General features: G+C 33.1%; 1 protein-coding gene across 1 annotated transcript; it reads left to right on the top strand.

Annotated features, from left to right (window-relative positions):
- Positions 1–4446: 4446 nt before the first annotated feature.
- Positions 4447–26354, top strand: LOC137406404 (uncharacterized). Its single transcript, XM_068092978.1, has 8 exons — positions 4447–4740; positions 7702–7919; positions 13491–13741; positions 21247–21318; positions 22019–22162; positions 23183–23265; positions 24289–24364; positions 26056–26354. Exons 1-8 carry the CDS (start codon positions 4501–4503, stop codon positions 26256–26258), a joined length of 1287 nt encoding a protein of 428 aa, XP_067949079.1. The 5' UTR covers positions 4447–4500; the 3' UTR covers positions 26259–26354.

Below are 26354 nucleotides of genomic sequence, written 5' to 3' on the forward strand. Positions count from 1 at the left end.
AGATTACGGCTAGATGATTAGACCAGGCTGAAACAAAACTGTAAAGTAGCGAGCATCTATTTTTGATACGAGCTTTCCGGCAAAACCCAAAGTGTTTGCCATAAAGAAGTGCTACGAAACGTTTTATATTGAGCCTTTTGCTGACCTTTAATTCCATGTAATAACTTCCTGTGTCAAAGCAATAATCACAATTTTTGAGTACTTCATCAAAATAAAGAGATTCCCAACTACACATTTTTTGTGATGGCTGCAGTTAACTGTTCATTTTTTTAGCTTTTAAGAGCTTCAAATCACATTTCCACATATTTGGCACCTACAAAACAGCATAGTAAGACATGGTGAACTTTTTGATACCAAATAACTGTAATGTGAACTTTTTTGTTAGTCAACCTTTAAGGTAATTTTACCATAAAAAGATGTTGTGTTCTTCCTTGCAGCATCCCAAAATTCAATTGGCTAGCGGATGAAATGAAAGATTGCTTTATTGATTGAGATTCGAAATTATGACATTAGTTTAATAGACATAAGAATCAACTCGATCCACCTGCTAACCACCTTACACAATTTTAATTACATGCATGCTCATTATTTTTGCTTTATCTTTCATGGCACACGAGGCTGAAAAGGAAAGTGCTAGCGGTTTTTTAATGTTTGTTTCAGAGGATCAGCGACTGAGAGCTTTGTAAATTTACTTTTATTAAACAATAGTTATAGCTCATGGTAGTTTAAACTGTGCGCTGTCTCAGTGACAATTCTCGTTTTTACCATTGACCAGCTTTTACCTAACCCTAAGTCAGCAAAGTTTAGCTTTTGCTGACGTTACAGTTTTAACTACCTAAAAGTGTTCTTATGTGGATTCATGAGAGTTGTCCTCTCTATCTCATCAGTTTATAACTCCATTCAATATTATTTATAAAAGCTCCCACTAAAAATCAGAGACTAAGAGCTTGCAACTTCTTGCTAATTATTAAAGCGTATGATCAATGTAGCCTTCATGAACCTTTTTTTTAAAATGTTCATTTAGTTCCAGCAGTTTGAAACTTTTTATTTTAAGCAAGCATAAAAAAATGACATAAAATATTTCATGGACTTGAAGTATTTGTGTATTTTTTGATTCTGGAATGCATCTTGCTTCACGATAATAAATAAATATCCATAAGGTTGGTGTGGTGACATTGCCATTGCATGGAGAGTAAGAGTTGATACAAGCTCAGCAAAAAACTTTGGAAATGCTCTTCATTTAGTTTAATATTGTCTGTGTTTAATGACAAGGTTGTCACAATACCCAGAAGTATGCAAAAACGTTTAATAATAAAATTGAAAAAGTGAATTGGCATTCCATTTTATTAGTATAAATGGTAAAATTTATGCATGGGCTTATCCATGTGTGTCTATGAATGCTATATGTGTGTATATATATATATATGTCTATATGCTGTATGTGTGCATGCAGGGAGCCACACAAGTACTCTTGTTCTCATGCACTTATGCGAATGCACACGCGCATACATCATCAAGTATGTAGGTACATGCGGAGGCATGCAGGGTACATACAGGCATGTCTACAAGCATGTATGTATGCAAATAGGTATTTGCGTATGTATATATGTATATAAATATTATTAATTATTAATTAATTAAATTATAATTATTATTTGTATGTACTTGCATGTATATGCATATGTACATACATGCACACATACTTACATAGGTATGTATGTAGTAAACATGCAAGCATATTTTAACGTATGGCAAAAAATGAAAACAGTTATAGGGAGTTTTCAAATTGTTTAATTAATAAAAGATCTTAGTCTCTGATTCGTTTGTTGGCACTTTTATAAATAGTAGTCAATAGAGTTATTGTAAACCGAGGAGATGGAGAGGACAACTCTCATGAATCCACATAGGAACGTTTTTAGGTAGTTATAACTGTCACGTCAGTAAAATCTAAACTTTGCTGACTTGAGGGTCAGCTAAAAGCTGGTCAATGATAAAGACCAAAGTGGTCACTGAGACAGCGCGTAGGTTAACTACTATGAGATTGCATGCTGATAAAAGTTTAATCATGTTTCATCATGGTGTATCATCTTACTCATTGGTCCATTGATCTCCATAGTGACTAGTTTCATTTAGTAAACAACAGACTGAAATATTTAGGCACATTCGTTTAAATGGTTCAAATTGCAGAAAAACCTAATATATCATACATGTATATGTAATCTGATACAAACAACAAATCAGGTTTCTTAGGTAAAAACCGATACCTTGCAATTTTATGAAGTATGTTGCATTTCGATAGTTAATATACTGTCAGACTTTACCCTATGGCCTATACCCTAAATAAAACTTCCAGACAGTTTACAAGTCAATTGAATTGATTAGAAACTGTTCTGCTAAATATTATAAATTGGGCAGTCGTCATGATTGGCTGATTATTGCTTGACTTAATCTTTTGGTCTCAAATGCATGTTTTATGGATACTTTGGCACTGTTCTTTTTATTGAAGTTCATGAAGTGAATATTGTTTCGTAATCTCAAAACTTGTTGTATTGGTAATAATTACAACTATTATTTTGAGGCAAATTTTATAGCATAATTAACTAGTGCAATAATATTAAAATATTAAAGATAGCGGTAGAGTAGAAAAAGCAAGATTACTTCAGCTATATAATATACAATTTGATTGTACATTTTTTATATCTTTTCGGTTGTCCCAATTTTTCTACTACAGTAATTCTTTAAAGCATCATCATTCCATGATGACGTAGTGACAATGTTTACCTAATGATTTTTGCTGTTTATGGCTTAAAATAATCTTATTGAAAAATTGTTTTATACTCACTGTCTCGGATATTATTACTTAACTTGCAACAGTTTTTACCATTCTTCAGGCTGACTAGTTTTAAATTAGTTTTCAGTTTTTTAACCAGCAATGTTTTTAACAGTTTCTATATAAGTTTCATAACAAAATATAATACTGACAAAAAATCTAATAAAACTTAATATGGAAGCTGTTTAATGAGGATGAACAGTTAAAGTGAATTTATTTGAAATGTTTTGGTATCCACTTCAACAAAATTTTCAACTTTTTTATGCTAGCTGTATTGCTTCATGCAGTTTTTGAGTTTTACAAAAGGCGTAGCTAGCCAATGAAATGAGTGGAGTTACTCAGAATAAAACACAATCATTGATTGATCATTTACTTGTGACGCATTGCATCAGTACAGCTCAAAAAGATTGTACATGACCGTCAAAAGACTCCCTTTTAAAAAATCTCAAGTACTCGCATGAATTTATGTTCTGGAAAAGATTAAGCTGCAACATCGCTTGCCGGTTTTTTATTTCAACTATTCACTAAATATTAAGTTTAATCCCTATAATAGATTTAATTACTATGAAAAATTTAACTACTATGTCAACATTAACTTCAAGGTTAACTTTAACTACAATTTTAGCTGTAGCTGCAATGTTAACTCAAGCTATTCCGCTGCCTGCTGCCATATTGTTAAATGTATTTCCAAGTTTAATTTTACTGCAATTTTAACTGTAGCTGAAATGTTAACTTGAACTACAATGTTAACTTTAGCTATAAAGTTGATTGTAGCTTCAATGTTAACTTTACCTACAATAGTAACTTTAGTTACAATTTCAACTGTAGCTCTAACATTTACTGTAGCTATAATATTAGCTGAAGCTACAATGTTAACTCAAGCTATTATGTTTCCTGTTGTTATATTGTTAACAGTAGCTACAATTTTAATCCTGCTACAATTTTAACTGTAGCTAAAATGTTAACTTCAGTTAAAATATTAACTTTAGCTACAATGCTAATTTTATCCACAATTTTAACGTTAACTACAATATATACTTTAGCTAAAATAAACACTTTAGCTGTGATTTTAACTAAAGCTACAATGTTAACTTTAGCTACAATGTTAACTTTAGCTACAATGTTAACTTTAGCTACAATGTTAACTTTAGCTAAAATGTTAACTTTGACTACCACCTTTATTTAGGCAGCTCTTACATTATGTATGAAAACGTAAATGCCATCATAAAACAGAACAATTGCTCTTGAAGCAGCAATATCTCCCTAATACAGTGTAAGCATTTTGAAAAATCTGCTAGACAAAAAAGTGCTAAAATCTTATTTGAATTCAAGAAAATGTTTCATGTATATTCGTATTGGTACAATTAAGTACATTTATACTACTTCAAAATAGTTACCAAAAATTGTGTAGGATGATTGGTATAGTTTATTGCAACGCACCAATGAGTTTCCAGAAAGCCTTGAAGCAAGAGAAGGAAACAATTCCATTGGCTAACGATGCGATGCAATGCTAGCTGAATGCACATCAAGCTGCTTTGCTAATAAATCACACATGTCATCAATCAGCTAGTAAAATATATATGTAGATTAAATTAGCCAGCTATCGGAGGAGGATGTGATGGATTAGGCTTTTAGATTTGTGCAGAGAGAAGCTAGTCCGCAAGAAAGACATGGATTATCCTTTTACTGCGCAAAAATCCATCCAAAGGACGCCTTCAACTAAACATCCATTTTGGAAGAGCAATGGTTTTTGCTGCTTGATAGTTATACTCTTAAACATTTGTGTGCTTCTTCTCGTATGTGGACTATATGTTCTATTGTGCCTTCAAGACACACGAGCTGAGCTGTCGTCCCTTAAGCTCGAGTTTAACCTTCTTCGTGCAAAGTTTGAGAACTTACAAAGTAGAGTGGTAAGTTTGTAAACATTAATAATTATAGCCTAGTGGTTATTACCTTTGGTCTGATGAGCCAGCACAACAGGTATTTGGAAGAGGTTTCTCAAAAGCAACAGCAAAGGTCGCACAGATTTTCAAGGTCATGTCTTTGTAAAAAGATGAGCATATGTTGTGAATTCATGCAATCTGTTGATTTTATTTTTGAACTCAGTGATTCTAATGAACAGTCCGTTTTGTGCACAAGTAAAAGATATACTTGTCTTGAATGTGAAAAAATCATATATTGCTTTTCAATAAATACGGGTTCAGTAAAGTACACATACAGTGGTGATACAAATTATGGAACCGCCTCTAATTTTCGTTACATAGCAATGAATTCTGAGTTGTGTTGGTTTTTTCTACAATCAAAATTTTACATAACTATAAAAATTTATATACCATTTTAATCGTCACAATGTTGGCTTTCTGATGAACTTAAATTAAAACCACATTGTATTTTCTATAAAAATATTATTATAGCTTTACTGAAAGCTGTCAGAGAGTTACAGTTGTACAGATGTACAGTTGTAATTTCTATTAAATGGTGTCTGACCAAAAGTAATAAAATAACATATTTCTTATCTTTGAAATGGCTTTTAATGTGAATTAAATTAAAGACAAGGTACAGTAGCCTTGAAAAGAGCTGTTTTAGTCCTTAAAATGATCAATACTTGGTTGGCCAGCCTCTGTTGTCAATCACTGTTCGGCAGCGCCTGGGCATGCTATCTGTCAGCGTCTGAAGCTCTTCAGGTGTCACTATTCGATGCCAGGATAGCTCCATCAATCTTTGTTTATTAGTTGGTTTGTCTACTTATGAGGTTGCCTATTCTGTTCCACAAATTCTCAATCGGGTTAAGTTCTGGATACTGAACAGACCAAGTCAGAGTGTTAACAGTATTGTCAGCAACCCATTTCTTTACTCTTCTGGCTGTGTGGCATGGAGCATTATCTTGCTGGAACAGCCACTCTCTATCGAACAGACTTCTAGCAGATGGTATCATCACACTTTGTAGTACTCCACAATATTTTTCTGCATCCATCATACCATCAACAAAATTTAATCTACCAGGATCAGCAGCGGAGAAATAACCCACACCATTACTGAGGTGGGATGCTTCATCAGAGGTAAAATACATTCTGGTTTAAACTCCTCACCAGGTATCCTTCTTACATAATTGTTGCCAGAGTGATTTTGCACAGTAAATGTGCTTTCATCACTGAATAATACTGCTCTCCAGTCTTCTGGTGACCAATTCACAGGATATTTTGCCCATTGTAGACGAGCCTTTCTTTGCCGAGATAACAACAAAGGTTTTCTACGAGCTTTACGGCCTCGTAAGCCATTATCTCTCAATGATTTGTGAACAATTGATGGTGCTAACTCTGTACCTGTTGATTATTTCAACTCTCTGGCTAGCAGAGGACTGGTTTGGTGTCTATCAGCCAAAGAAAGTCTCATTAGGCGTCTGGTCACTCGATCTGTTTTTAACTTTTTCCTTCCCCTACCAGCCCTTTTTTCAACTTGACCAGTTTCCTTTCATCTGCAGATTGTTGTAAATACACCTTTCTTAGAGCAATCTACCTCTCTTGCAATTTCTCTCTGCGATTTCCCTTGCTGATGAAAGTGAATTATTACAGCACGCTTTTCTTTTGTGAGATGTTGAGTCATGATGATGAAGTTGTCAAAATGACTTTTACTGAGAGCAGAAGGACTTTACTGAGAGCAGAAGAACTTTTTAATACTACTTGGGTTACGTTACGTAATGCAAAACGTCTCACTCAATGCAATTGTTGTCTTAGATGATTGTTAAACTGAGCTAATCAAAGAATTTTGAAATTCTAGACATAATTCACAAGACTACTGTTTTTGAAAAAAAGTGATTAGTTATGAGACACCCTGACTAGTTGCACTTTTAACTGCACTAGTGATGGAATTATGTTTGGATGCAGAAAAAAGGTAAACAGTGCGAAAGCTGATAAAATTTCCTTTCTAATGACGTATAACCTTTCATATCTGGACTGAATACAACTAATATGAGAGCCATTATAGCGCATTACGTAGTAAAACTCAAAGGCGGTTCCATAATTTGTATCACCACTGTATATGAAACTGATAGGGTTTCATATACACTGTACATCAAACATGGTTAAGAAACACTGTACTTGTTCTAGCAGTTTTCGTTTTATTTCTCATATCACTTACACACAAATTTTATTTAAAACAATTAGAAACTTTAATGGTAAGATACAGTTTGACTTACACAAAGAATACAGCCAAAGTGTTAAGAGTAGGGTAAACAAAAAAACTTTAACAGTTTAACATTGACCTGAGCCCTAAGTGTGTAGCAATATCAGGTTCAAAAGCGGCATGGAGTAGCAAGACTTGAGAATTGGTCTAGGAATCATTTTAAGGTGTCGTCTAGTTTTTCTTGACTTGAAGCGTTACTTCACAGCTTTTGTTCATTTTATAGTTAGCTTATAAAATGCTTCTAGTAAATGTACATGGATGTATAATTTCTTATTAGCATTGGTAATCATCAACAAAATGCTTTTTGTTACATGTCAAAATAAAAATGAAAAAACAGTAATCAGGAATTATTGAGTAAGTTGAACAAAAGTGCTTTGAAAGTTGGTAATCTACTAGTACTGTAAGAGAATCGAGATAGTGAATTGTAGGTTGTAGTAACAGAAAGTTCATAAACTAAAACATATGATGGTGGATGTAGCACATTGGTGTCATGGAATAAACAACGATGCTTGCCATATGTTTGGAATCAATGATTAACTACTAGCTAGTGGTTGCTTTGTTTGCTATATAGCTTTGTATTCTTGTTTAATTCAATAAGTTATATCATTGATATTTGGCCACAGCTTTAGACGTCGTGAGCCAGTAGTGTTGGTAGTACATATTGGTATCAGGTAACACATATTTTATAGCTAGTAGACCAACGGCAAAGGAGGTCAGTACGAACATATGTTAGACAGAGAGTGGATGGGCTTGGACTCAGTGGAAATAGTACCGGACTACGTACTGGTAATTGGCAAAATCCTTGGATGGGGCCGGTGAGGGCAATTGATGCTGAGTCTTCAACCACAAGCACCATCTCATCTACTTCAGCTGTTTTTAATCCGGTTCATATAGAACTTGGTCCAAGGTACTGCACATCAGTAATGCTGATAGTGGAAATCTATCATTTGTAACTTTCAAGCTCATTATAAATTTGCAAATTTAACAAATGTTTTTATTAGCTGAATATGGCATATTTATCAGCTTGTAAAATTAAAAAAAGGGCAAATATTGTGTGTTCGCTTCAAGCTTGATGATGTTTTGTGTTAGGCATGTTGCCAAAAATATTCTAAACAACTCATTTTGTTTAAGGCTGAGGATTTTTGTTCAATTTTTCCAGTTTATAAATGTGGGAAAAGATAACAGTTTGGTTATCAGACTGGTCTACTAATGCTCACTTTTACAGAGTTGATGCTGTTGATTAATTAAAGATCTTGATGCTAAAACTAAATGCAGTTTGACTTTGGCTTTTAATAAGACTCACCGGTTCTTAACCTTGTTGGATGTACTGAACTCTACCAGTCTCATATATTTTAGCACCAACTCTTCCTTATTGAAAAATGACATACAACCTTTTTTCACGTCCTCCACCAAGCTCCTAAGACTAACTCACAAAATTTGATATTGTTTGATTAAAACCTAAAACCCAGGGTCCCATCCGACCCAGCTTACGAACTACTGACACATTAGCATAGTCTGCTATTATCTGATTAAACTTCTGATGATCTGGATATAAAACAAGCTTTATCAATTATTTTCTACTCTGTCAGTGAAATAAGCAAACTCCATTTTGGTTCGGTCATTGTTGTTAGAGATAAAGTTAGATGCAGGCACTACTGACGTCTGTTTCTAAGGTTACGATCTCTAGTGAATTAGGCAAACAGATACAGTGATGGGCACATCCTGGTAATGCCTCTCTTTAAAACCAAATAATCCTAAAGAGGCTTATGGCTAAAGATCTTTTCTATTTTTCGAGCGTTTAATTGCCTGACACTCAATTTATCACAACGTTGAGCATTTGCTGTGGAAACTCTCATGCATCACAAATAGATAGAGATTGGACAATTTAATCCGCACATGCTGTATTGATTTGAGTTTCAACTTAAAAAATCCTATTAAAACAATACAAGCCGCACGTAAGAATATAGTATGATTAACTCGAGAAGATTCCTTCTATTTTTGGTAATTAACAAAAGAGCTTTAATAGCCTGTGATATGCTTTGCCTAAGTTAACTACATCAGAAGCTATAATTAGAAGCACAAGAATGTTTGGTTGAGGTTGCGTTTGTTGAATATTTAAATGATGCACGTCTTTGTGTTAACGTTGGAATTAAAATAAAATAGTTACATACTAGCATTACCTTAACACAGCATACTAAAGGTAGTTTAAATTGGTGTTGAGCTACATATGTATGTAGGCCAGCCATTCTGGTTCTGGCACTAAACTTGAATTGTTGAAGCTTTTTGAGTCGACACCTAAAAAGGTATAGGCTAAAAATATTAATTTTGACATAAATTCTATAATCCTACATTGTTCTTTAATAAAACTAGTTACAAATGTAAAAGATTTACCCTACTTAGCATGCAGCTTTAACTGCAATGCTCCGCTTTTTCTACAATATTAACTTGAGCTACCATTTTAAATTGAACCTAAATTTAACATGAACTGCAATGTTAACTTAGAATACAATGTTAACTTTAACTAAAATGTTAACTTTATGACAATGCTAACTTCAACTACAATGTTAACTTTATGACAACGCTAACTTTAACCACAATTTTGCTCAGCTGTATAACCAGTATAAGCGTTTTCTCACTTTTTGGGTCAAACTAACATATTTCTATAGAGGCAGCGGACCCAACAATCAACATTTCGAATCTTTCATGGCAAACTTGCTGAGGCATGAGCGAATTATGTCCCGTTTATTTATGACAGACCACAAGGTTGTTTGACCTCACCTATGCATGATTGTTTAGGTAGGTTCTCAAATTTCATCAACAAAGCCGGACTCAAGTTATTCCTTGTGTATGGATGTAAGCTGTGTAAGCGGGTAGTTTTAACAAATTAGCATTCTCTCGGTTTAAGTTTAAAGCAATCAAACAACTGTTAACCATGTCTGCTAATTTGATTTTATCGACTCATTGAATAGTCAAGGTTAACCTTCACATCCTCTCAACGAAAATATTTGAAAAAAACTGCTTCTAGGTCGCAGACAAGTCACAGCAGGAACGTGTGACTCTGTTCTTGCGCTAAAAAAATGTCTTTCGTAGAAAGTTTTATCTATTTGAAGGCTTAACAATGTACAATTAGGAAAGCTTGTAAGCAGTCAAGCTTGATAAATTCTATTTGATAGCAATTTCAGAACACAAAAAGGTTCAGAAATGAACCCTTTGAACCCTGATGGCTGGTACTCCAGCATTGTGTAGCCTGTGTCAGACACCTTTACAGATGGTTTACTGGAATTCTCTTGACTCTGTTTACAGTTGCTTTTTTGTCGAATAACAACCCAATTCAATGGAATTAATTCAATTTAATTTTATTGCTACCATTTTTGATTATTTTTACTAAATACCTTTGCTATCATAACAATTTTAGTGGGATAACATGATGAAAAAGTCTTGATACAACCCTGGTGTTGGAGGCAATAGATAATAGTGATGCAGACAAAAAAATTCTGAAACAAACTGCAAAAAACTCGGCTGATGACTTTTGATTCTGAGAGTAAAGATGAACACATTCTCAATGGATTTAATTTGTTTTTTATTAGTAATATTATAAATAAAAATTTATAAGGAGTCACTTTATAATATTTGGCTATAGAGTAAATGTTACTGCAGCAAACCAACATGATTGTCGGTAGTAAAGACTGCTATATTATTTCAAATAAATCTTACGTCTTTACTCAAACATTTCCAGGAAAATAAGATGAGACTCTAAATATTAATTTTATTTAAACCATAATTTTAATGCTGTAAACACAAAACTGTTTTAATAGCTCTAGTACAATTTTTTGAGGTCATATTTGTTGTTTAATTGGCATGGTTTCAATTCTAGAGATCCCAATCGAAATTACATTGTCCTCCTAGCAATTTAACGTGTTGTGGGAGAAAATATATAATGTAGACAGTTTTGCAGCAAGAGCCTTCATCGCAAATAGTAGATTTACCCATTTTAGCAAGAGATTTTGAAGCTTTGGTTTACCCTTAATTTTGTGCAATATATTACCGAATCTATAACAGATATTAGAAAAATATTTTTGCACCATCTCAGAAAAAGTGTTAAAAAAAGAAAAGCATTTTGACACACAAAATCAAAGAAATTCAAACTTATTTTATTATTTTTATGATCAAGCTCATCTGACTAACTTCAATAAGAAGATTTTAAAACTATTGCTGCTATATACTAAAGTATCCTTTGCATAAAAATACTTATAAGGTCAAGTCTTTATGTTTTGAGTTGAATCCATGTACATAGGAGAACTAAATATGATGATCTTCAATGCAACAAAAAGCAATGACAATGTTGTAAGCAAAACTTTAGGTCTAATTGCTAGATATAGTGAGCTAAGTAAGTAATGCCTAAAATTCGGCGTATTTAGGTATGAAAATAGTCATGCATGGACAGCTTACGCTGGAGAACTTAATGCGCTGCAGCGCATTTATAGATAACTGAGTCATTTACATATACATGTATTATTTATACATAATTGCTGTTTCATAAATATAAAGCAAAATGTATTTTTGAATGCTTATTGTTTCTAATATTTCATGTCTTTACATGTTATGCCATAGCAGACAGGTGATATAAGATGACACTATTAATTTTATGAAAAACCTTTTCAAATATGCAGTCTTAAGTTATTTGAAAGTTTAAAACAATATTTCAAGTATGTTTATAGCATACTCTTTGCAATATGTTAGTAATGCTCATTGATTTTACAACCTATATAACAACCTTTATAACAACCTATATAACAACCTATATAACAACCTATATCACAACCTATATAACAACCTATATAACAACATATTTAACAACCTATATAACAACCTATATAACAACCTATATAACAACCTATATAACAACCTATATAACAACCTATATAACAACCTATATAACAACCTATATAACAACCTATATAACAACCTATATAACAACCTTTATAACAACCTATATAACAACCTATATAACAACATATATAACAACCTTTATAACAACCTATATAACAACCTATATAACAACCTTTATAACAACCTATATAACAACCTATATAACAACATATATAACAACCTTTATAACAACCTATATAACAACCTTTATAACAACCTATATAACAACCTTTATAACCTACATAAAACTGATCTATTTGCTAAATTTTCATTTCTAAACTACCGTCTGTTGCTGCTGAAGCTTTCTAATATAGTAGATCTATTGGCTATTCTGAATGCTCTATGTATAATGAATTATGCATAAATTATTGGATGACAGATCTGAAGTTTATAAGTCGAACTAACCTAGAAATATGCAAATATCACACATGTATATTAAAACATTGAACGAGTCAATACAAGTCAAAAATTGTACATCCACAGGTTGAATAGCCAGACTGAAGCCATGATAAAAATGTGCTTATAATTTATTTTATTCAGAAAAACAAAAATGTAAAAAGATAAAGCAATTTGTACAGCTCGGAAGCTCAACTTCCAATTATGTCAACACATCGCTAGCCGCCAATGAACATTTAGAGCAAGTTCGGATATTTGTGAGAAAGTCCAGCAAGTGTTTTTAGACTAGAACAAGATAAGAAAAGTACCTCGATACAAAATATATATATATACTTAGCAGCAAATACTATACTTTGTAAAATTCGTAAAAATTACAACAACAAAATTTCAGTAGCGATTTAAACTGAGTAATGCCTGCCAGGTTTGGTTGTGTTTGTGAATTATAAACTCTACTCATGGCAGTTTTTATCTAATTTAATTTGCAACAGCATGTGGAAATAATTTTTTGGTTTCAATGTTAGGAAGTCTGGGCATTTTATTGCTAAAAAACACTATTAGCATATCAACCTACGTAAAAAGAGTATTATGTATAACTAGCGGTGAGCGAGGCATGCGGTGGAATTTTTTAATTTGTAGTCATATAGTCAGTGAGCAAGTAGGCCTACTTGTGAGACTGGTTTTTGAGAACCATGCAGCTAGAGTTTTAAAATCAAAAATTCTTAGTGAACTGTCAAAAGCATCTTCACGTGAAGCTTAGACAAAAATCAGTCAAAAATGTTGAAGTTCAGTGTTTACATAGACCAACAGACAGACATACAGACAGACAGACACACACAAAGGGAAAAAGTGGTAATTAGTAATGTATATTATAATTAATATGATTGATCTAATTAGATTTTTTTTACCAAATCAGATCAATATTTTGAGATTATCATGACAGTTTAAGTTTAAGATCTCATCTACATGTTACTTTTATAGCATTATGCAAAAATTACAGCTATACACTGAACTGCAACTGTAGCAATCAAAACTATACACTCAACTGTAGCAAACACAGTTATACTGTCAACTTTAGCAATCGCAACCATATACTAAACAGTAGCAACCACTACTTCTCCACTTTCAAGGTCATCTCTTTGCAAATGTTTTACAGTGGGGAGCTTCCTGTCACAGCATACGAAAGCTCTAATCTTGTAAGAGGGCCCGAATCTCAAGAATCATTTGGGTTCAATGAGGAAGAGAATCAACCACTTGAACCGCCTCAAACAACAGTTTCTTTTGCCGCTGATCTGAAATTTGTACAAGAACCAGATTCAGCTTCCGATGTATCAAGTCGCTCTCACAGTATAATCAGCAAATCTCGCATCTCCGATAGTCGTAGTAGGTCTGGACAGACAACTTCTGGTTAGTAGTTATAGTAATTTGCATCTGATTTACCTGAAAGTTTGCCATGAATACTTTGCCCTCACTGGTTCTGAGTGGGATAGAAAGCAGATCAAGCACAATATGTTTGTGAATTCGAACTCAAGAATGATGATATCTCCTGCAAATCGAAATCTAAGCTTTAGGTGATAATTCTAACGCACCACTAACAAAATGGCCACAACCATATTTGGTAAAAAATAATCTTCTATAGTCAACTTCAACCAGTCTCAGATTTGCTAAAATTGATGTCGAAGTTGTCACAATTCAATTTGTGTAAAGTTGATTAATTTAATAAACAGAGAGAGCTCGTAAGGGAAATATATATGTCAAAAACACTCTACGCTTGCACCTTAAAAAAGTATTGCAAAGTTTGAGCTATCATGCCTTTTGGAAAAGGGAAATGGAAAAAGAACTTCCATATCAAAAAACTGTTTACTTTTTCACACCAAGCTGCTTTTATAGCATAGTAGCTGTATCACTCGTGTTCGGGAACAGATTTACGTAAAGCAATAGATTTATTGAGAGCTGTCTTTCATACTGTAAAACAACTCCAAATATACAATCTATCGAAATTTTTGTGCTGATCTGACTGCATACAATATGCAGTTGTACATGTCAATAATGTTGAAGAGACCAAGGGAAATATGCAATGTGTTTTACAGCTAGTCTGCAATGCATCAGTATCGAACCACTCAAATCGGAATTGTCCTAATTTTGTACACAGAACTGATAATTAAATTGACATTGCTAAGCAAATTGAAGTTCTTCAAACTGGCAGTATTGAAAACTTTTACATATTTTAAGGAAATCTAGAAAATATTTTGCTATTGCACTGCTTAGCTATCGCCAGCATTTATTGAATTGAGACTTCTACATGATTGAAACACTAATCATGACACACCAGTTCTTCGTCTATAGCCTGTGTTTTGACATGGTATATACAAACTGCGCAGCAGTAATGTGGTCGTGTTGATAAAATCTATTATCGATAAAATCTACTATATAAACTACATATATGGCCTCTCGCCTTTTCAACGTAAAGCATTACATCTGGAGCGTTTTTGGACATTTGTCCCATAGAAAAATTCGGCCCTATACTGTGTTGCAGGGCTGTAGTCAAGTGCAAAGTTTTCTGTCCATACACGGTGCCTGGTAGCAGCTGCTGTAGTTAGTGCATCTCGCTTTTGTCGCCGTTTTATCTGCTCTGAAAATTCAGCTCGCCAAGCAGCTGTTGTAGCTAGTGCATCATGTTCTTGCCGCCGCTGCATCTGCTCGGAGGTTTCGGCACGTCTGGCGGATGTAGCGGTTGCTTTGAGCCATTTGAGTCGCTGCTGGGTCGGTTCAGTAGTCTCTGCCCTTTTAGCGGCTGCAGCATCTATTCTGGCCTGCTCTCGATGTACCTGTGTTTGTTCAGCGGTTTCTACTCTTCTAGCCGCTGCTATTCTGTTTTTTTGTAGGCGTAGCTGTGTTTGCTCTGCCGTTTCTGCTTGTCTAGCTGCTGCTTTGCGAATTCAGTCTCTTTCTCTATGGGAATCAATCTGTTCATGCGTTTGGGCAGTAGGGTTTTTGGAAGGCTTTGTACTGCTTCAAGCATTTCTAAAATTGAATGAGATGGTGGGCTTTTTTGTAATATACACTGCTCGCTTTCTTCTCACCATCGCCTATCGCAACGCTCGGAGTGCCCATGCAAGTTCTGTAGTAGCTGTAGTTCTGTAGTACTCGTAACTGGAAAAAAAGTAAAAGTAACTCAGCTGCGGAAGAAAATGAAAATCACAAATACTATCACAAACAATGGCAAATCCAACGTTTTCAACCCTTTCACTGAAGTAGACTCATTCATGCGCTTTCTATGGTCCACCGCCGTAAACACATTTTTGCGACTTTCCCAGCAATTGCTAGCAACTGAAATTTATTATTCATTGTTAACATAACCAACGATCTTTAAGAATTTTATGGTAGTGACAGTGTTGTCCAAAGATTTCTCTATAAAATTAGCCTAAAATTTAATTTTAAATCTTCGTTTGAGAATTTCCAACTTAACCACTTTGGGTGCATGCGCCGCTATAGCGGCTTCGATTATATTCCTTTCAAGTTCATCAGCCGGTTCTTAGGTTTTGCGTAGTTGCATTACTCATCCATCTATATTTAGAGCCTGCTTACAGTTACACTATATCTACAAAACTAAGCATGACCTTCAGACATGTTCAGACTTCAGACTAAGGAATTCTAGTTGTAAACGATAAAATTAATTCTATAATTATAACCAATGCTTGAAAAAAATTATTAACATAAAATTAGTTTGACATTTAAAAAATTAGTTTGTGTTTTAAGTTAAAAATCAACCTAAATACAGCTGTTTATTTTTTTATAACGTATCACATTAGTTGAATTATGCCTTGAGGAAACCAGGTGTTGCAGGAATCGTTGTATACTATCTGAGCACAATATACATGTAGTTAGGAAAACCTATGAATGTTTTGTAGCTTTCAATTGCAATTTTTTAGAATTAGGATCCATTGTTTTTACAGCAGCTTATTGCATTTTCTGTTAAAAGTTTTGTTTCTCTGGTCAAAGAAGAACCAAAGAAAACAAAAATACATTATTGTTATTCATAAATAATTTTTGCATTATTAAAATGCAAAAGTTATTCATGATCTGGTTCAGATCATGAATAAAATTTATGATCTGAGCGAGACAAACCTGCTCAGATCATGAATGTTATTCAAATATACAGGTTGAAAACCATAAATTCTACTTTTTGGTATTTTGTTGATGAAAATTGATTTTTTATTGCTTGCATAGCATAGTCATTCACCAAAATGAAGGTTTGCCAAAATAAAACTATCGGCGAGCAATTTGGAATGATATTTATTTTGCTATATTGGAAATACAGAAATTGAATTTTTTTTAGGATTTTTATAAGTTGTCTTTTAGTTTTCCTGTTTTCTACTGATTTTGTGTCATAAAATGCTTCCGGTTTTGCTCAGTTTATCATTACCTAGTACAATGGCAATCGGTTTATCACTAACTAGTACAATGGCAATCCTTCGTTCAACAAGATATTATGATGTAGTGATCTATAGAGCTGCATTTACCGGTTTGAAGCGTCAGCATTGCAATTTTTTTCTTTAATGCTCTTAGTGTGACTTTGGACAGACTTAGTGACGGGGGGACATGACTCTTACTATAGTAAAGATTAGCCATACGCCCAGCAATTTTCCCAATCAGATAGCCCACAAGTTGGTGTTTAAGAAGCTGAATATCAGAAACTAGATAGAGTTTCAAGCTAAATATTTTTAAAGACCTGGCGCAACGCCTAAAGCATATGGGGGTGATGTTTGAATAAAATTTGACAAAAATATGGAAAATCTTAGCATTTAACCAGACTACTACAGACACACGCACATGCACCCAAGCACACATTCATGCATGTGCACACACACATGCACATGCATACACACACACACGTACATGTACACACACGAAAATGCACACGCACATGCATGCACACACATACTATACCACACAAACACCTACATGACAAATGCATACACACTCGTGCTCATACACACACTGACAATGCAGATTTGTTAGTATACAATTATTTATATAGACCTCCTCAAAAACATTACCATCTACAGAGGGGTAGCCTTAATCTTAACACATTTAGCTTGTTTTGAGCTCAGAGGGTCTTGATATAGAGGAGTTTTTTTTTACATGACTCCATCTATTGCTCTCGCATTTATTTAAATCAACGTACAGCAACTATCTAAAATTAACTTTATGACTGAACACTGTTAAATTAAAAATTTTGTTGAATATTGGGTGCTCATGATTCTAAGATCATGGAACTTAACTAAGATCTAAAAATTAATTATTAAAGCAGTATATGTGGCAGCAGGCCTAAGCATTACACCTAAATTTAACATTTAGAGTGCCTACCAGAAAATAATCAGTCAACTAGTGATCATCTACCTGAAAGTTATACTTTTTAGTGTGCGTCTCATAAAAAAGTAATAGTAGGTATAATTATGTTTTTGATGCCAAACAGTAGAAAAGTGTCAAGTTGTTTCTTTTTTTTGTTCGAGTGGCTACATTTGAGAATTTATCACTCACGGTTTTAAAGCCACCTTTTTCATGTTTGTCTTGTTATTAAATAAAAAAGAATGGGCTCGCTTGCTTGACAATGAGCATGGCCATTGCCTTACTTTCCTGTTCATTTGTATTCAAACATAAGTCTGAATACAACTAGGAAATATAATAATAATACACCTCCCTTACATAATAACTACTGTAATTTGGTATTAGCTAAATGCAATTTAAGTACATTCAGCCTATGACAGTAGCTTTCTGTACAGTCAAGGGTTGTGAGTAAAATATAACATAAATGAGTTTATCTACTTTGAACTTTTTCCTCAAACTGCAGAACAAAGTTTTAATAACAAATACTACGTTTTTGTGATTTATTTTATCTTTCTCATTCTCTTTATTTCTCTATTTCTCTCAACCTCACTCTCTTCCGCTTTCTCTCTTTTTATGTATCTCGCCGTCAGTCATTTTGCAAATGACTGACTCCTGGTTCAGGCCTTATTTGAATGACTGATGATTGTGCAAATCTGTTTTTTGCTGTCATAGTCAGTAAATTAATAGCTGGCTGGTTCATATCAGCATAATCAAGTCATTTACTAGTGTTTCTTAAGCCACTTTTAAAACAATATTTGCTAAAACAAGCATTATTGGGAGGTTATTGCTTGAGCTATAAACGTTCAGCCATGAAGTACTATAATCATATATAAATCTACTTATGCAGTTTTACTTTCCTTTCAGCTTGGATGAGTAAGAAATCTTTTGTTCTTTGCTGTTTTTGCAATGCATGTCTACGTGAGAGCAGACAATTATATTACAATATTTTATCTTTATTACAAAAACTTGTTTCTTCCATAGGCGAGAATAATAAGTGATCAGTTTAGAGAACGTAAAAGCAAAGAGTAAGTACTCAACAGACGACTTTATTTTCATAACTGTGAGAATTTTTTTAATCATGATGTATTAGTCGATAAGTACAATCACTCTTTTCATTCTTCAAAAGGTTTAGTTTTGTGAAATTAAATCGCTTGGGTCAGCTACATTCATTTACTAGCATACATAAAATTAAATGATAAACCATAGATCTACATATTATAAATACTTGCATGAGTTATATTACGGAACAGAAATCAGTAGATCATATAGGCTAGGTTATAAAGATTTTGATGCGTTTAGCTTGTTAGTAAAGGGTTTAATTGTTGAAGTGTATATTCTAGTCAGTATAAGTATTCTCAAGACCAGTTTTTAAAAATGTTCAAATATTTCAAGTTTGAAAATATATGAAGTTTGAAAATTACAGTTGATCGACAAAGTTTGAAAACCTTTACAGTTGTTTTTATTTTCTGTCTCAATATATTTAAACTACCCAAAACACTTTTCACATGATATGCAGTTTGAAAATTAGAATGGAAAATGTTCTTACACACGTATATGTTAAATACAAATTAACTTTCCATTTAAAGACTTTTTTATTAGCCGGACAACGCCAAGTAGCACATGTATATACATGTATATATATATATGTATATTTTCACATATATATGTATATACTTATGTATACATGCGTGCATGCATAAAGTTATTTTTGCAAAACAAATATAGTTTTATAAAGTATCAATTTCAGCTAATTATGATTTAACAAAGGCATTCAAAATTTCATAAAAAAGCTTTTTTGCTGTGATAATTTAAAGTAACTTTACTAATTGATAATTTTAGTTTATTGAAGAACATTTGGTTGATTTCGTCGATAGATAAGGAGAGTAATCATTTTCTTCTAAAATTAAATGCTAACTTCGTTTTTTTGAAATTTTTTGCCCATTGAACTCTTTCAATTTAATAGTTGGTGGCGGAAAATTTACTATAAAAGTACTTGATGTGGAGCAGACAACTCTCAGATGTCTGAAAGTAATTTTCTTGTTCAGCAGACTACACACCAACTGGTTTATGTTAACAGTAGCTGACACATTTTATCTAAGTCACACGTGTACTCCAATATTAGTAGCCAGTATTGTACCTAACAGCCAGAACCTACCTCTTTACAAAGTCACAGATGCAAACATTCTCAGAAGCATGTCCGCTAGCATGCTAATGCAGGCGCGTAGCTGTGTGAGAGCTTTTACAGATCCAACAATCACTATTTCATTAGCAGAGCTATTATTCAGTCTTTAGGAAACATAGAACATGCATGCGTACAAGAGAAATGAGCTACAGTATTGTCATTAATGCAGAAGGTCTAAAGCCCACAGGGTGTCAAGAACCAGTAACAATTAATTAAAGTTGTGTAACACTCTCATACCTGGTATTTAGTTTCATAGATGCCTGATTTACTTCGAATAAAACTACATGTATTTGAAGGTGAACTTGCACAAACCTTAGTTTGTTTTATTCGAAAGTGTCAATATTTTTTTTCAAAGTTTGGAATTCCTTTGATATTCGAGGTACCCTGACTGCCAAAAAAACGTTTAAAGACCGAAATCGTCCAAGCATCATCGTAATTAAATCGCTCGAAAGAAAAAAGTTTCCAAAATTATGCGATTAGACGCAATTTTTGCTATAAATAATACCAGCTATTGCGGCTAAATTCTAGCCTCTATTCTGTCAGTCTGTTTGCATTTAGGGATGTCATAATTGTACTTTTGCCTGATTTCAACATTTAAATTGTGATTAGGTTTTGTGTTTTGTGATTTATTTTTATCAACAAAATTAGTTAAACATAAGAAAAAAGCTGGAACAGTAATGAAGTCCATAATACGCAATGATGTAGCTAGTCGTGGCGTTGGGCTTGTCGTCATCGTGTTATCAACGTCAGTTTTAATGGGTAATTAGGTTTCATTCACTTGTTAAAAGACCCAACCTAAGTTCTCTCTTGAAATTGGCCACCTTCTCTATGCTTTTAATAGTCTTAGGGAGTTGGTTCCAAACATTGGCATGTTGGTAATCCACCCTGCGATGGCCTGCACAGGAAGAAAAATGTAAAGATTTAGACAGGAATTTGAGAATCGGGTTTCATATATTGTGTGAAGGATGTAATTACCATACAATTCTTGAAGGGCTAAAAGTATAATGTGGTATGAATATAGTGAACTGATAGGTAGTATGGATGATGATTTTATTGATTTTAATCTTGAAACATACTGGCAATCAGGTCACCTCAAACATGAGAAACAATAGCAAATGATAAAAAGATTATGTTACTTTCTTATAATACATACTAAATATTTAGCAAGTTGATCACTAAACCAGCCTCAGTATCTTTAGCCAGTTTGTAGTTCTACATTGAGCGGCTCAAATTGGTCAAACCCTTTATTAATGTTTGTTAAGTTGTGTTCTTTTTTATAGCATCAGATTAATTGCTTGCAAACAGACACATGTTTTGGCTTAAGAATAAAATGTTTCAGGTGGCGGTAGCAGTTCCTTTGTGAGATGGGGAAAAGTGAACTGCCCTCAAGTAGCAACACTTGCCTATGCAGGTGAGAGTTTACCCAAGTATGTCTGTTGCAAGTCAAGTAAGTATGTAAGTATCTATACCATTGCTGATATATTGTGACAAATTTTAGGCATTTTATCCCAAGAAATTTAGCTTTATTTCTTAACATGCCTACATTTCTTAATATTTTTATAAACTTTTTTAAATACATACCTGGATCTTGTTTTTTTAAAAGATTTTGCTTATAACGATTAAACATGCTTTACCTGTAGATAATTGTGTGAAATGCTATGTTCTCTATTAAAGTATTGCCCAGCTTCAATAACTAGGAATTTCAAAGTTGTCTTGTGTTCTAATTTTGCTCCAGGAAATTTGCATCATTGGTATGCAATATGTTTAACTATTAAAACTCAGCCAAAATGGTTTATCACCAAACCTGACGATTCTTGTGGGTACAAACACATCTCAATAATTGTTCAAGCATCATAAACATTTTATATGTCCTGTTGCTTTTGAATATTATATTTCAAAAATAATTTTACAGGTTCTCATTGCTAGCGAATGTTTCACAACAAATTTGTTATTACACTTTCTGTTGAATAGATTAGAAAAAATGAGTGGAAAAACTCTACCACTTGCTAACTTCAAATATTTTAAAATTTACGTGGATTTTTGCATTTGAAGAAAATCTGCTTTAAACTGCCAATCAAAATGCAAAGGTTTACCTGTCCGCTGTGTTACAGGATATGCTGCCGCAGCTAACCCTTGGTACGGAATGGGTGGATCTACAGAGTTGGAGTGTCTCAGCACTTCACCATCCTGGTATAACAACTCACCTACAGCAATTGAAACATCGTCTAAACTTTTTGCTGCTAAACTTGATTTAGGTGGGTTTCTTCTGCTTTTCAGTTCACAATTTTTGTAAGAAACCCATAAAAATTATATATTTAGATAGTCATTTTATGATAAACTAGTGTTGATCATTTGGTTAGATTATTAGTTTATACTATGAAATCCTTTATGAATAATGAATTTAGGTTGTTATTTGTATTTGTGATTGTTGCTGATTGTTTATAAATAAACTTATACTAAACTTTTGTAGATTGTATCAGAAAGTATTAGTATTTTCCTATCATTTGCACTAGTTTTTGTTTTTTTGTGGTTATTTGATTGCCAGCATTTTTCAACATCAAAATCGATGAAGCTTTATTGCAATTAAAAGGCCAAGATCAATCGGAAGTTTGACTATGATGTCTAAGATTGCAAAAAGACAGGCTAAATAGAAACGCAAAATGCTTCAACTTGAACGCAATAGACAATGACAACTATCACAACGCTATCAACTACTAACTTAATTTCGTACTTATTTTTCTTCTGACCATTTTAATTGAGATCAAATTTCATCGATTTTAGTCCAGAAACATCCTGACAATCAGACCACCCAAAACATAAAAAAATTTGCAAATGATACAAAAATACTTTCTGATATAATTCACCAGGATTTTGTGTAATGATTTTGTATCGTTTTTTTGTTTCTCTAATGATCACACTTTAGTTTTTCGAAAAAGCTTTCAGTAACATTTGTCTTTTCAAGTCCCACTTTTTATAGTCTATTTCGTGGCTTTTCTTATGCTGTATTATATTGTGCATTCAGACCCTTCACCTTGTCCTGATGCTTTGTCATGTCATGGTGAAATAACTACATTTAGCAGAATCTTGAAAAACTCTATAAATATGGTATAACCGATTCACAGTATTTTTGTTTTCAAGTTTTATTCAAGTACATGTATATTACAAAAAACTTTTTTATTTTAGCAAAAAACTCTTTTCAGATAAACTTTTGAAAAACAAACATGGATTTTTGAATAAAAGGTTTTTGATATAATTGTCCTATGATTTGTTGATAGGTCTTCACACAGAAATATTTGACTCAGCAGCTCATCAGTCCGTGTTAACATGCGCTGTCTGTGTCACCAATAAGTCTCCTGTGGTAAGTATAATATAATTCTTAAGTTTTCACCCCAAATACAAATTATGAAATAATTAGTTTGCATTTGTTTTTATTTCTGACTTGTGCCCTTTCATACAACCAACAAAAAAATGTTGCTATTAAAAGATACAGCTTCATAGCGCTTGGCATATTTTCTTTGCACAAAGTACAATTTTAGTGACAGTTAAATATATTCAACAATTTATCAGAAGGGGGCACTGCCCACTTACTATAGCGAGTTATAGTAAAAGTATATCAAAGATTTGTAAGATTCAGGTTTTTGTTCCATTTTTTAGTTTTCTTAGTTTTAAAAGTAGCAGATGGTAGCTCTATAAGCACTCAAGACTTCTTTTTTCAAATAGAAGCATGTATTGTAGCTTCAGATTAATTTTTCATCAACAAGATGAGTTCCATTTTTTCAACAGGTTAGGACTGGTTTTAGTAAGTTTTAGGTGGTTCCTAATGAATTTAGTGAAACATTCAATAAAGATCTTGTTTTCTCATTTGCTCAAATGGGCAAAAGGAGTGAAGGATTAGCAATAAGAAACACTTCCACCACTGATTATTCAAAGAAAATTTATAAGTTATCAGCTCAGCTTGAGATGAATGTTAAATTACCAAACAGTTTTTTATTTAAAGCGACCTTCATGAATACTAATTTACTGAGTTAATAAAAACTCTTAAATCAATTTTTAAATTAAAATGTTTGCCAACAGCTGGTAATGTGTCTCTATATATTAAAATTTAGGTTGAATATAATTCAAAAGGCGACCAATTTTGGTCTACAATTGGTTTTTTAAATACAATTAATAAATTGTAGTAGTATATAGCAATAGTGGTAATAATACCGGTAATTCTGCCCAAACCAACTCAAAATTCTAATCAATTTCACATAATTATAGCTTTGTTTTTTAATCCTTGATACATATTGCATGTAAAGTTTGTGTATTGGTGCTCGAGAAAGTCTAAAGCAGTAAGTTGAAAATGTTGAGCTGACTAAGCAGGACCTTCTGTTTTTTTTAGATAACAATTCCAGGAAGGGTTGACTGCTTAAGTGGCTGGCACAGGGAGTACAATGGATACATGATGACTACATCAGGTAAATGATAATGGTTTTCTGCTGCCTGATTCGCAACTGCGGGTGCGGAGCATAGGTTAGTCAAAGAAGCTAAACAGATAGATAGCTACACATATTGTTAGACCATCAATTAGGCTAATAGAGTTAACAGGCTAACAAGTTTCAATTTCGCTGAGCCAAACCAAGTGATAACAGAGACAGTTTACAAAAGACTACTAATAGTAATTTAAGTGTATAAGTTTTGTCTGTTCTGAGAATTTAAGTCAAGCCATACGCTCGGAAGAGTTTTCTGTAAGTGCAAATGTCTAGAGACCCTTGAATATGGTTTACAGAAGGAAATCAGTTGCTTCAATAGAATGTTACTAACAGTGGTTGCAAACAATCTATATGATTGAAACACTTTTATCACCTTGTAGTCTTGTTGAGCTTGTTAAATCTACTTAAAATTTTGGTGTTTTGCTATGTTGAGAACCTTATGCTTGTCTTGCAATAAACACCTGTAAATCTATTCAGAATGTTTATTTTAAATACTCTAATCCTTTTAAAATTTTATTCGATACCTTCACACTGAAAAAATGCTATAGGCGTAATAAATATTGTACATAATATAAATATATATAATGTACAAGGTTTGAACTTGGGAGATTTAGCTTGGGATACCGTCACTTATATTAACCAAATAAATTAGAGTGGTTGTCTGTGACGTTAAAAAGTTATCCCATAAGGGGAGAGTTATAAAAGCGGACCGTCAGAGCTCCACATGTTATCTAGCACTTATTTTATGTGCAAAAGCAGGCTTAATTAAAGCAATGTTTGGCTCAATTGGTAAACATAGAAACCTAGTATAATTCAGATAAATCAAGAAAAATCTATCTGATTAGGCACCCAAAAATGCACCTTTGCATGCATTAAGGAAAAGTGCTTTCGATGAACACATTCATGGACTATTGTCATAAGAGTAGCTATGGAATGCACTGCTTTCATGGAATACTGTCAGCAAAGCAGGGTAGCAATTGGCATCAGAAATTAAAGAACTCTCCAGCAGCACAAAGCTTACCGCTTGTGTTTCATAAAACCAAAATAAAAGAACCATCCATTTCTTTTAGCAATAACATATTTTATATCTACATGTAGTTATAATTTTCCAACCTTCAAAATAAGAGAAGTTGACTAAACAAAATATATATGCGGCTAATATTTTAGACTAACTGTTTTACAGATTGCATTGAAGTTTCTTATTTTCAATTTTCAATCTCATTGACTTAGGTTGGACCATTGTGTTCACGAACACACTAAGGATTCATTTTATTTATCGATGAGACTTGATGATTTTTAACTTTATTAAATTTAGTTTTTTCACCCTGCCTGTCTGTTGAAAAAACAAAACTGTACTTAAAAAAGCTCTCAGCTTCGCCAGAATATACAATTAGTTATTAAAATATGAACTTTTTGCACTGGTGTACATTTTCCACTAATATTTATTTTTAAGAATTTACAGTTATTTAGCAGATATCATTATAGCTATACTTTGCTGTTTATGGTTATTAAATTTTTTCTTGTGTTGTTAATGTTTTACTAAATAACATATTTTTTGTTTTATTATCATTTTAGTGGTTCAACAGTTTTTTACTATTGTTTTTTATTGCTGTTGCAAGATAGAGTGCTTCAATACTTGGATGAAATTACAAAATTACCTAGTTGACTGTTTACAGGAGTGCGGTATGAGATGTACTTTTCATCAAGGAACTACTGCGTAGATATGAGTCCAGACTACTACACAGGACATGAAGATAGCAATGGGCTAAAGCTAACGTTTCTCCAAGCAGGAAATTGCTACAACAATCGATCTCCTTGTCACAGCTATATAGAAAATAACTTGATGCCGTGTACCGTCTGCTCTAAATATTCTGATTGACATCTGACAGTTAGAAATGAGGGTATTCAACTTTAACAGTTGATTATCAATTCCATAAGAAATCAATTGGTGTTTCTGAGATTTCAAATATCGGGT

Source organism: Watersipora subatra, chromosome 10, assembly GCF_963576615.1.
Source record: "Watersipora subatra chromosome 10, tzWatSuba1.1, whole genome shotgun sequence".
Taxonomy (NCBI): Eukaryota; Metazoa; Bryozoa; class Gymnolaemata; order Cheilostomatida; family Watersiporidae; genus Watersipora; species Watersipora subatra.